We start from the raw sequence: 13,687 nt of genomic DNA, 5'->3' as shown, positions 1-13,687 counted from the left end.
TCTCACACTTTGAATGACAATTGCGTAGTCATACAACATTGTACCCAAACTAAAATTTTATCATTTTCTTCACACAACTAGAGCTTTCTTTTGGTGGTATTTAATCACCGCTGGGGTTTTTATTTTTTGCTAAATTAACAAAAAAAGACCAAAAATTTTGAAAAAAAACCACATTTTTCTTTGTTTCTGTTATAAAAGTTTACAAATAAATAATTGTTCTTCATAAATTTAGGACGAGATGTATTCTGCTACATGTCTTTGGTGAAAATAACCCAAATTAGGATGTATTATTTAGTTTGTAGGAAAGTTATAGAGTTCACAAACTATGGTATAGATCTGAATATTGATCAATCCTGAAGTACTGACAGCCAATCTAATTTCTTGAGGTCCAAGAATGTCAGAATAGTACAGATATCCCCAAATGACCCCTTTTTGCTGAGTAGACAGTCGGACGTACTTCATAAGAGGCATGGCGAGTTTTTTGAAGTTGTATTTTTTTGTCATAATTTTTCCGAAAATGAAAAAATGAAAAATATTATTTTCACTATTTTTTTTTTTACATACTGTCACCAGTGCAGTACAGCGTCATCATATAACTGGCATGGCGGTGAACAGGGACACTGACTGGTGACAGTATGAAAAAAAAAAAAAATTATATTTTTTTTTAATTTTTTTTTATTTTTTTATTATATTTAATTTTTTATTACATTTTTTTTTATTTTTTTTAAGATTTTTTTTCATATTTTACTATGACCAAAATAGTACAATGTTACCATAGTAACATTGTACTACTTTGGGGAAGTGATCAGTATTTTTTTTTTTTTTTTTTTTTTACACAATTTGCTTATAGCAAAGAATTACTTTGCTATAAGCAAGCATTTAGCTGAATGAAATCGATTCATTCAGCTTTTTTTTTTTTTTTTTTTTTTTGTGCTTAGCTGTGATTTGGTCACAGCTAATCACATGACATGTGCATGTGATTAGCTATGACCATTCACAGCTAGGCACTAGTATACAATGGATGGCATCATGAATGAAGCCATCCATTGTATACAACTGTCATGTGACCTGCTGTGATTGGTCGCGGCAGGTCACATGGTACCGGCAACGGGAGCCGGTACTCGGATCTGTCATCGGCCGTGTCCGAGGTGCACGGGCGGTGACAGATCCCGCTGCTGCGCCGCTCTGCAATAGCGCAAACGGCGCATGTGCGGGAGCACGCCAAATGGCGTGGACCCGGAAAGCTGCAGCGCTTTTCAAGCCGCCAAACGGCTATTGGCCGGGCGGCTAATGGTTAAAAACGATAACTAAGCCAACTTGTTAGGAGGACCCACAGTAGCCCATTTTCCATTAAAACATTAAAATTTTGTGTATTATACTGACAAAAAACAACCAAAATTTTTCAATACATACACTATATTGCCAATAGTATTGGGATGCCTACCTTTACACACACATGAACTTTAATGTAATCTCAGTCTTAGTCTCTAGGGTTCAATATTGATTTGGCACACCCTTTGGAGCTATAACAGCTTCAACTCTTCTGGTAAGGCTGTTCACAAAGTTTAGGAGTGTGTCTATGGGAATAGTTGACCATTCTTTCAGAAGTGCAGGCACTGATGTCGGATGGGAAGGCCTGGCTCGCAGTCTCCGCTCTAATTCATTCCAAAGGTGTTTTATCGAGTTAAGGTCAGGACTCTGTGCAGGCCAGTCAAGTTCCTCCACCCCAAACTCGCTCATCCATGTCTTTATGAACCTTGCTTTGTGCACTGGTGCGCAGTTATGTTGGAACATGAAGGGGCCATCCCCAAACTGTTCCCACAAAGTTGGAAGCATGAAATTGTCCAAAATGTCTTGGTATGCTGACACCTTAAGCGTTCTATTCACTGGAACTAAGTGGCCTAGCCCAACCCCTGAAAAACAACCCCACACCATAATCCCCCCTCCACCAAACATTACATTTGGCACAATGCAGTCAGGCAAGTACTGTCCATCGGATTACCAGACAGAGAAGCGTGATTTGTCACTCCAGAGAACACGTCTCCACTGCTCTAGAGTCCAGTGGAGGCGTGCTTTACCCCATTGCATCTGACACTTTGCATTGCACTTTGTGATGTAAGGCTTGGATGCAGCTGTTCGGCCATGGAAATCCATTCTATGAAGCTCTCTATGCACTGTTATTGTGCTAATCTGAAGGCCACATGAAAGTTGAAGGTATTTAGCTATTGACTCTGCAGACAGTTTGTGACTTCTGTGAACTGTGCGCTTCAGCATGCACAGACCCTGCTCCCAGTGGCTTCCACTTTGTTATAATACTAATAACAGTTGGCCGTGGAATATTTAGCAGCAAGGAAATTTCACGGATGGACTTATGGCACAGGTGACAACCTATCACGGTACCACACTTGAATTCACTGAGCTGCTGAGAGCGACCCATTCTTTCACAAATGTTTGTAGAAGCAGTCTGCATGCCTAGGTGCTTGATTTTATACACCTGTGGCCATGGACGTGATTGGAACACCTGAATCCAATGATTTGGAGAGGTGTTCCAATACTTTTGGCAATATAATGTATCTACACGGTCTTTAACCACTTGTCAAACACTTTCAATTTAAAAATAATATTTCCACATGTTAAATTCTGATTTTTTTTTCACCAGAAATTGCTTTAATACCCCAAAAATATATGTATTTTCTAAATGCAGATACCCTGAAGTATAAAATTGCAATTTTTTGGTCACACAATGTTTGTGCAGCCATCTATCAAACCGATATTTTCAGGCCAAAATACAATAAAATTAATTTTGGTGCAAACAAACACAATGTAATACAAATTTTTTGGGTAAAATCTAAAAGATGTGGTTGTGTCAAGTAAATGCACACCAAACATAGTAATACTCAAAACGTTATGCCTGTAAAATGAGGAGTACTTACTGTAAGTTTTTTTTCTTGGGCAATTTTTTAAAAGCCTTTACAAGTTATCCGTTTAGAGTTCACAATGAATTGTGTCCCTAGACCTATTACTGTAACTCTGGTACTCTGGCATTCATAGCAATACCTCACATATGTGGCACAATTGCGTTTTACATACATACATTGGACTTACTGTGTTTGTATTTGCTTGTATGCGTGGAGGGGATGGTTGCTTTAATTTTTTTTATTGTTTTATTTATTTATTTTAAATTTAACTTTATTGCTGTCACAAGGGACTAACAGTCTCCCTATGTGATGGCATGGGCAGGTGACAAGTACTATTTATGCAGACATCAGTGTCTAGAAAACCCCAATGTTTCCCCTGCCCTCCAATGCAGGTAATCAAGCACAGACTGAGGTGACATAATCCTTTCTATTGTTTAGTCTACTTACACTGCATCTTATGGATAAAGGATGAGTGTGATTGATGATGGAGGTACTACTATGCTCAAAGAAAAGGCGCACTTCAATTGCTAACCTGAAATTACAATGGCTGTCTCTGATCTTAATACTTTCTGATTTATTTATCTACATGCATACCTTTTCTGCATACTTGTAGGTAAGTGACCAGGTAGCTTTGAAATCACTAGGTCAGTATGCCAGTTGAGCAACTAACATTTACAGTATTAAAGGTTAGTAGTGGCAGCCTACATATTTTTTCAATGATCAATTTCCTTTAAACAGTGCAACCCAATGACTTGACAATGAAAATGGTTGAATCACTGTGCAAAGAAGGATAATGTTTTTATATTAGCATTATTTAAGCAGAAGCCTTTGCAGTCCCAGTTTCAACACAAAAAAGCATAACCAGGCACTGTTGGTACACTCAGCATAGCAGGCCCACTGTCCCCTGAGAATACACAATATATACGAGGTCTGTCCAGAAAGTATCCAGACATGTAATATGAAAAATAAAGACATTTATTGAAGAAGATACAAGAAACATTGTACATATGACAATGACCCCTCAGTCCCCTCCAAGGTAGGCACCTTGGGACCTCACACAATCTCAGACACAGTAGTTTTTGGAATCCCCAGATTAGCTTCTAGCTATAGCGCTGTCAGTCGCCAATCTTTGTTGATTGCAGACCATACACATTGCATTGTCCCAGAAAGCCTTCTGAATCATCCAATGTTCAAGATGAATGCAAATTTTGTTGCAGATTCATTGCTCTACCCGCTCAGTCATTTTGAATGCGACAGTCACAAGGTATACATGCTCATTCAATGGCATCTAGCGAGTCCACTGCACTGTACAGTGAAGTTGTCACTGAATGAGAAATGTGAATCACTGTTTGAAATGCTGTAATAATGATTCTATAGCAGGGGCGGACTAACCATTTAGAAACTCGGGCACTGCCCGAGGGCCCGGGGTCAGTATGGGGCCCCATGAGATGCCCCTGGTACCTTTTTCATAGACTTTTTTGAGTTTGGGCAAGGACACAGGGGCCTCATGATCCCCTATTGCCCGGGGACCCCATGAGTTGTCAGTCCGCCCCTGTTCTGTGGATATTTCAATGTGGAAGAAAAAAAAAGCTCAATCAGTCCTGGAATAGAACTATTATTTACAGATGTAGTGTAAATTTACTGACGCATTTCCTCATATTGCTCACTATGCAAGTATTCCTATTTCAAAGAAATAATTCCTCTCTAAAATGTTTTTCTTTAAAAAAAGTAAAACGAAGAACTGTAAATGAGTAGAGATTTCAATATAATTATTTTATTACTACTTCCCCAATCATAATTACTCAGAAACGTGATTTATTTCAGTGTTAGATTTTCTTGTATGCAACTAAAACAATGTGGGGATAAAGGAAAGTTATTTCTTCTTCTGAATGTCATAAAATTCTTATTATGTGCATCAGAAAATAGTTTGTAAAACAGGTAGAAAAATGCAGCACCAAATATACTTCCATTATGAAATAGCAAAATTGTATATAATGTTTTATTATGTTCACGCTTAGGTATGGCCGCTGAGACAAGGGTTGGTACTTTTGTATTCTCGGCAAGCTCTGGTGGTCTACCACAGAATGAAATAACATTTGCTGAAATTCTGAAAAAAGAAGGCTATTCTACGGCAATTATTGGTAAGTTTTATTCCTATTGCATTTGCTTGAATGCTGCATTACCATTTACCATCCACTGATAATAAAACTTTATCCAAAAGGTATTTATTGACTCCTATGGCTCTGGAATTAAAATGTACCTCCTGGCATGTTTTCTCAGTTCCGGATGGAATGAGTAAGGGATAAAACCTCAATCAGATGTTTATTGTTGCAGGGGGACCCATTGAGGAGATTTATCCAAAGTACCTGCCCTGGTGACAACATTGTCACCTGGGTAAGCAGTGAGGGCAGATCTCTAACTGGAACATTAGCAGCAATAAAAACACACTTTGCTACTTTTACACTTCTCTGTATGAAAAACACATACAAAACACATACTTTTGTCCATTTTTCTCGTGTTGCATTAAGCATTTTTAAAATTTGTTTTTGATGCCCTTTTGCCACATTTGCGTTGTATTTTCTCCATATCACTTTTCACTATTCTAATGCAATCTCTGTGTGATTTTCTGTGCGACTATTGATGCGACTTCAAAGAGACTTTAGGAGTTCTCCAGCCCGAGTTCACAGAATTGCATGACATGGGAAATCACATTATATTCCAACTTCAGTGTGATTTCAGGAAGGAAGGATCAAATGATTTATCAAAGGAAAAGCCGATCGATCGATGGAAGGGTTGATCGAAGGAAGGCTTCAAAATCACAGCTGTATAAAAATTGATGGATGAAAGATGACCAGGGAGGAAAGGTGAGGGTTAAAACACCCCCACAATCCATCAAAGTCGCATAGGAATGTCTCTGATCTATGCTGATGCGACGTCTGTAAAATAACATAGAAGTCTATGGGGCTGAAATTGTACTGAAGTCCATTGGGAAGCTTTCCAAAATCGCACTCTGCTGAGTCACATTGATTAGGAGAGCACCACTGAATATAATGTGATTTCCCTCTCTTGCTATTCTTTGAACCCAGACTTAATAACTTTCCACAAATGCCTTGCATTTTTGATATGTGTTTCATGCTTTTCTTATGTGGTGTTTATTCATTTTAAGGAAGGGATGCATTTTTGGTGCTATTTTTTTACTGCACCAAACATACACCAAAAAAGAAGTAAGCAGGATTTTTTTAACCATATCTGAAGCGCAGCAGACCAGTGTGAAAAGCTATATAAGATTTAAAGGGATGAAGTTTTTTCTTAACTGAACAAAAACCGATCAGTATGAAAGCAGCCTAAGGGAAAGGCTAAGATTCCTATCCACATTTTATTGCTGTTTATGCTACATGATTTTCCACTCACTTTCAATTAGACCTTGACACTGGGGCCTCCTGGCACTTTAAGAGGTTACTGATGCTGGGAGTTGGGGTTTTTGATCATGTGACTGCCGTGATTGGCTGTCACAGCGGTCACATAATCAGCACCAGCAACTGCTCCGGGTGTCACGTACCTGGTTGGGGAGCCTGACGTGGAGAGGAGGCATCCTCTTACTACTCCCGCTTGGAGCCCCTGATAGTGGGAACAGAGGGAGCAGAGCCAGGAGTGGCACGAGTGCCAGGTAGGTCTGGAGCTGGTGGCAGGTAGGTGAAGACACAGAAGATCTGGATGCAGGCTGGGTGCGAATGCAGGAACGTGGGTGCAGCAGCAGGCAGGTATGGCGACAACCAGGATGCAGACCGGGAACAGACACAGGAGCGTGGATGCGGCAGCAGGCAGGTATGACAGTGACCAGGATGCAGGCCAGGTGCAGGACCGTGGGTGCTGCAGCAGGTAAGTATGGTAGCAATCAGGATACAGACTAGGTGCAGATACAGGTAAGTAGGTGCAGCAGGGTTAGACAAGCCGAGTCAGGATCAAACGAGCAAATCAAGTACAAGGGAACAGGCAAGCGGATAATCAGGGATAGCCGGGGTCGGTGCAGGCAGAGTTTTTTCTTAGACAGGGTCAGATCAGATACAGGCAAGAGAATCAGATTATGGCGTGCAGGATGTTATAGACCAGAAGGCATTGATTACACTGTATTGCAGGTTTAAATACCCTGCCTTGCGGTGACGTGTACGCTACTGTGCATGCGCACACTCGCACGCTCCTGCGCATACGCGCCTGCACACTCCCGCGCATGCTCACTTGCATCGCTATGGCCCAAAGGGGATCCGTCACCGTCACACGGCTGCGCGGCGGGAGTGACCAGGGTGTTCGCTCTTGGCACAGGTTTGTTTACATATTGGTATGCAAATATGCCAAGAGGCCATGTATTTGCATCCTCTCAATGCAAAAAAGGTTAAACAGCATTAGAATTGTGGCAGAGATTCTAATCCTTTCCCGCTCTATCCAACTATCAAAAAAAGAAAAAGTTTTGTCTAAAGTAATTCTCATCTCCTTTTTTTAGTTTTGTATAGAGTGGAGAATGATTACATTAGAACATCTGCCAGGTTTTTATGGCTGTCTGTGCCCCCCATTAGGAGATTTACCTTCTCTTTTTGCCATGTTTACTTTTATCATTGAAAGTAAAAAAATTTCCAAATTCCGGGTTTTCTCCAAAATAGTAATAGAGGAGAAATGGTCCAATGTGAATACAAGTTCTGGTGACCCTGTTCCCAACCATGGATTCCATCACTTTAGAGGGATTTCCGCTTACTTCCTGTTTTGCCTACGGGACAGGAAGTGAAGGAAAGTCTCCCCATTGAGGCAAAGATTGCAAAAAATCTTACAGGGTTATAACTAGAGATGAGCGAATTACTCAAAAATTCGATTCGGCTGATTCGCCGAATTTGCGGAATAAATTCGATTCGATGCAAATTTATTCGCTGCGAATTTAACTTATTAAAAGGGTTTCTAGGCTTCAGAGAGCCTTCATATTAGTGCAGAACACTGTACCTTTAATTTAAATGCCCTTGGAGTCTGCTGGGGAAGAGAAATAATACTGTCAGTCAGTATGACATGCAGATGAGTGCCGTCGATCTTAGAATCACCGCACACTTCACTCATTTGGGCAGTCACGGGGCCAAAACCAGAGTGTGGAGCCACAGTGTGGCGGTGGAGGCAGCAGCAATGGGAGGCCATACAGCACCCTATGACAAAATGGAACCCACCAGCAGTGTGAGGAGACCTGAAAGTGGCACATGGCAGAGTGTGGCGATGGAGACAGCAGCAATGGGAGGCCGTACAGGGACCCATGACACACTCTGGACCTGGCAGCAGCATGAGGAGGCGGTACAGGGGCCCATGGCAGAGTGGCGAAGCGTAAGCAGCTTAAATTGAAGGCCATACAGAGGCCTATGTTAAAAAGTCCCCCCAGCAGCAGTGTGGGGAGTCGACTATCAAGAGTCCAATGGCAGAGTGGCGGAGCAGAAGCAGCTTCAATTGAAGGCCATACACAGGCCTAGGTTAAAAAGTCCCCCCAGCAGCAGCATGGGGAGACGACTATCAAGAGTCCAATGGCAGAGTGGCGGAGCGGAAGCAGCTTCAATTGAAGGCCAATAGTGGTTGTGAAGCAGAAAGTCAGTTTATTTAGCACAATCGGTCAATTGCAGCTTGCCGTTGGCTGGAAACTGTACGTTTGTGTCACTGGAATGCACTAATCACCCAAAAAATATTACCGCCAGCCGGCGTGTAAATGGATTTAACTCTTTGAACGTACAATAGTGGTTGTGAAGCAGAAAGTCAGTTTATTTTGCACAATCGGCAAACTGCAGCACCAACTGTGCACGACAGCCACCAAAAAAAAAAAGGGTGTATGTCACTTTAAATTTTCGATTCTTTGATAGCTGTGGCCCTAAGTAACGATTCTGTGTCCCTGAGTAACGATTCTGTGTCCCTGAGTAACGATTCTGTGTCCCTGAGTAACGATTCTGTGGCCCTGAGTAACGATTCTGTGGCCCTAAAGTCTCTGTGGCCCTAATGCAGGCCATAGATGGGTCGAAAATCGGCCGATTTTTCGACCGAAAATAAAATCGGCCGATTTTCGGATCGTTAGTGGGCTATTTGGTCGGCCGTTTTTCGGTATTTTGGCCGTTTTTTTGTTCTGTAAAGTTGGAAAAAAAATTGGCCGATTTTGCCGATTGGCCGATTTTTGCGGCAATAGTGGGCAAATCGGACAATTTTTTGCCGATAAAAAATCTGCGCATGAGCAGTGACCTGCAAGAGAAAGACAAAAAGAAGAAAAAGAAGAAGAGGAAGAGGATGAAGAAGAGGATGAAGAAGAAGAAGAGGAAGAAGAGGATGAAAAAGAAGAGGATGAGGAAGAGGAAGAAGAAGAAGAAGAAGAGGATGAGGATGAAGAAGAAGAAGAGGATGAGGATGAAGAAGGAGGATGAGGATGAAGAAGAAGAAAGAAGAAGAGGACGAGGAAGAAGAAGAGGATGAGGATGAGGAAGAAGAAGAAGAAGAGGATGAGGATGAAGAAGAGGATGAGGATGAAGAAGAGGATGAGGATGAAGAAGAAGAAGAGGATGAGGGTGAGGAAGAAGAAGAAGAGGATGAGGATGAAGAAGAAGAGGAGGATGAGGATGAGGATGAAGAGGAAGAGGATGAGGATGAAGAGGAAGAGGATGAGGATGAAGAAGAAGAAGAGGAAGAGGATGAGGAAGAAGAAGAGGATGATGGTGAGGATGATGAAGAAGAGGATGAGGAAGGAGAAGACGAAGAGGATCAGGATGAAGAAGAAGAAGAGGATGAGGAAGAAGAAGAAGAAGAAGAAGAAGAGGATGAAGAAGAAGAGGATGAGGATGAAGAAGAGGATGAGGATGAAGAAGAAGAAGAAGAAGAGGAGGATGAGGATGAAGAGGATGAGGATGAAGAAGAAGAAGAAGAAGAGGAGGATGAGGATGAAGAAGAAGAAGAAGAGGATGAGGATGAAGAAGAAGAAGAAGAAGAAGAGGATGAGGAAGAAGAAGAGGATGAGGAAGAAGAAGAGGATGAGGATGAAGAAGAGGAGGATGAGGATGAAGAAGAAAGAGGACGAGGAAGAAGAAGAAGAGGATGAGGATGAGGAAGAAGAAGAAGAAGAAGAAGAAGAAGAGGATGAGGATGAAGAAGAGGAAGAGGATGATGGTGAGGAGGAAGAAGAAGAAGAAGAAGAAGAAGAAGAAGAGGATGAGGATGAAGAAGAATAAGAGGATGAGGATGAAGAAGAAGAAGAGTATGAGGATGAAGAAGAAGAAGAAGAGGATGAGGATGATGAAGAAGAAGAGGATGAGGATGATGAAGAAGAAGAAGAAGAAGAAGAGGAGGATGAGGATGAAGAGGAAGAGGATGAGGATGAAGAGGAAGAGGATGAGGATGAAGAGGAAGAGGATGAAGAAGAAGAAGAGGATGAGGATGATGAAGAAGAAGAGGATGAGGATGAAGAAGAAGAAGAGGAAGAGGATGAGGATGAAGAAGAAGAAGAAGAAGAGGATGAGGATGAAGAGGAAGAGGAAGAAGAAGAGGATGAGGATGATGAAGAAGAAGAGGATGATGGTGAGGATGATGAAGAAGAGGATGAGGAAGGAGAAGAAGAAGAAGAAGAAGAAGAAGATGAGAAAGAAGAAGAAGAGGATGAGGATGAAGAAGAAGAGGATGATGGTGAGGGTGAGGATGATGAAGAAGAAGAAGATGAGGATGATGAAGAAGAGGATGAGGATGAGGATGAAGAAGAAGAAGAAGAGGATGAGGAAGAAGAGGATGAGGAAGAAGAAGAAGAAGAAGAAGAGGATGAGGAAGAAGAGGATGAGGAAGAAGAAGAAGAAGAAGAGGATGAGGAAGAAGAGGATGAGGAAGAAGAAGAAGAAGAAGAAGAAGAGGATGAGGAAGAAGAAGATGAGGAAGAAGAAGAAGAAGAAGAGGATGAGGAAGAAGAAGAAGAAGAGGATGAGGAAGAAGAAGAAGAAGAGGATGAGGAAGAAGAAGAAGAAGAGGATGAGGAAGAAGAAGAAGAAGAGGATGAGGAAGAAGAAGAAGAAGAGGATGAGGAAGAAGAAGAAGAAGAGGATGAGGAAGAAGAGGATGAGGATGAAGAAGAAGAGGATGAGGAAGAGGATGAGGATGAGGAAGAGGATGATGAAGAAGAGGATGAGGAAGAAGAGGATGAGGATGAGGAAGAGGAAGAAGAAGAGGATGAGGAAGAAGAAGAAGAGGAGGATGAGGAAGAAGAAGAAGAGGATGAAGAAGAAGAAGAGGATGAAGAAGAAGAAGAAGAAGAAGATGAGGATGAAGAAGAGGATGAGGATGAAGAAGAAGAAGAAGAAGATGAGGATGAGGAAGAGGATGAGGATGAAGAAGAAGAAGATGAGGAAGAGGATGAGGATGATGAAGAAGAAGAAGAAGAAGAGGATGAGGATGAAGAAGAAGATGAGGACGAAGAAGAAGAAGAAGAGGATGAGGATGAAAATAAGAAGAATTCCAGTCCAGCAAAAAGTGTATCTGCAGAGAGCTCCGCTATTTCTGACAGTTCTCTGACAGTTCCTTCACATTTACAGCGGTTGAAACATTGTATCTATTTGTTTCCGAATAAAAACATCTGTATCCTAAATGGAAACAAATAGATACAATGTTTCAACCGCTGTAAATGTGAAGGAACTGTCAGAGAACTGTCAGAAATAGCGGAGCTCTCTGCAGGGACACTTTTTGCCGGCTGTAGAAGGGATGAAAATCGGCCGATCGGGGAAAATTCGATTCGTGCATCCGAAGTTTGCTAATTTTCGGATGCGGCGCGAATCGAATTTTTCCTAATATTCGAAACGAATTCCACTTCGTCATGTTCGATTCGCTCATCTCTAGTTATAACCCTCCCTTACGCTATCCAAAATGAGAAAAGTTTTGCCTGTAGTTCTACTTTAATATCATTGAAAGCCTTGACATACAGTATGTGTTGGTTAACAAACATTAACGCATTGTGATTTAATGTATACGTTTGTACGCTTATTTTCATCAAGCTTCTGGTATTATCTTATTACTTCCATATATAAGAAGGATACTGTATATTTATATATTTTTTTTTTTTCATAAGGCTATCCACTAGTGCTAGTGAGCAGAGTGATTTAACTGCTTCCCAACCGCCCTATAGCAGAAATATTGCTACAGGGCAAAATCGTATATATACGTGATTTTGCATTTCCGGGTAGGGGGCGCGTGCAAGCACCCTACCCGCACCACCATTTGCACCCATGGCTGTGAATCACTGGGTCCCGGCCGGTGATCACCGATGGGGAGGAGGGCTGCTTTGTTTACTAACAGTCCTCCTCCCTGTCGGCTCGGGCACACTGCTCTGGATGACTGTGCACAGCCATCCAGAGCAGTGTGCTTACAGTGAAGCACCAACACTCCGCCCCTTAGTAAAACACTCCCATCACACAGTAAACGCTTTGATCGCCCCTCGTGTTAACTCCTTCCTGCCCAGTGCCATTAGTACAGTGTCAGTTCTTTTCTTTTTAGCACTGATCACTGTATTGGTGTCACTGGGGATGTCAGTGACACCAAGTCAGTTTCCCCCAGTGTCAGAATCTCAGCAGCAGTCCCACATTCTCACTATAAGTCGCTGATCGCCGCCATTATTAGCAAAAAAAGAAATTCCAGTATCGCTATAACTTTCATGTAAACCAATTCATTGACACGTATTGGGATTTTTTTTTTAGCAAAGACATGTCACAGAATACATTTTGGCCTAACTTTATGACAAATTTGATTTAAAAAAATAATAATTTACTGGACACGTTTAAGTAAAATTACTGATTTTTGCCATTGATTCCTGCATTTTCTCTTGGGGGGTTATAATGTTTGACAGTAATAATTGCTATAAATATGGTCAAATACAAAATTATTGACATCTTGGTATACCATACAGTAGGGTGGCAGTATGGATGATCTTTTCTTTAAAAAGTTTAGTCATTTATTGTTTAGCAGTCTTTTGGTCCAGTAATAATAATTACTGCAACTTGCCTGGCAATGTTCTTATTGAACTTCTGAGTGAGTCCAAAATACGGCCTATTGTAATTACCCATCCACTACACTCTCTCAGCAAGAAAGTAGCACTCGGCTGAGCTGCACCATAAAAATACTTTTGGTATACATGAACATGTTTTCTCTGCGATAATAACAGACTCCAGAAGCAAACACACTTAGAAGCAAAACGTTTCAAATGTTTTGAATGCCGAGCACAGACTGATAACTAATATCTGTTATATTTGAAAGAAGTATTTGTTTGGAAAGCAAAGCCACCGTATTTATATGTTTCCGACTCTCGTCCGTTTGTCATCATGTTTCTTATACTTTAAAATGAAAACTGCTTCTTAGTCATGTATATTTTATTTTCTAGGTACTGAACTGACATAATAACAATTTTATATTTGGTAATTTGAAAATTTACTGATGAATATGTATGATACTGTTCAACATGGTTTGGAAGGCTGCTGTTGAATATGTATGATATTATTGAACGTGATGATGTATGATGTCTAGCTGTTGTGAACGGGATGATATTGAGCTGTTGTTGAGCTAGCTGGGAGAGCATGCTGGGAGATCCGATTGAATTTCTATCTATATCATACCAGCCTATGCCATTTCCTGAACAAATTTAAAGCAACCCTTTCCATTCAGAAAAAAACAAGTAAAGCTGAAATATGATTCATTTGCAGGAATCCTGAGGTGCCTACACATACCTTTTAATTAACTTAGCCGGAACC

At 41.2% G+C, this 13,687-nt stretch overlaps 1 protein-coding gene across 2 annotated transcripts in view; it reads left to right on the top strand.

The window, feature by feature from the left end:
• The window catches only part of STS (steroid sulfatase), a 307,980-nt gene that overhangs the window by 135,636 nt on the left and 158,657 nt on the right, over positions 1-13,687 (top strand). For both annotated transcript variants that reach the window (XM_089652895.1, XM_089652894.1), the window contains one exon: positions 4,937-5,059. In XM_089652895.1, the coding sequence (XP_089509021.1) occupies positions 4,937-5,059 (123 nt within the window). The remainder of the gene's footprint in view (positions 1-4,936; positions 5,060-13,687) is intronic.

Source organism: Staurois parvus, unplaced genomic scaffold (assembly GCF_062004578.1).
Source record: "Staurois parvus isolate SC_StPar_1 unplaced genomic scaffold, SC_StPar_1.0 ptg000695l, whole genome shotgun sequence".
NCBI classification, from domain to species: Eukaryota; Metazoa; Chordata; class Amphibia; order Anura; family Ranidae; genus Staurois; species Staurois parvus.
This window is presented reverse-complemented; position numbering and strand designations above follow the sequence as displayed.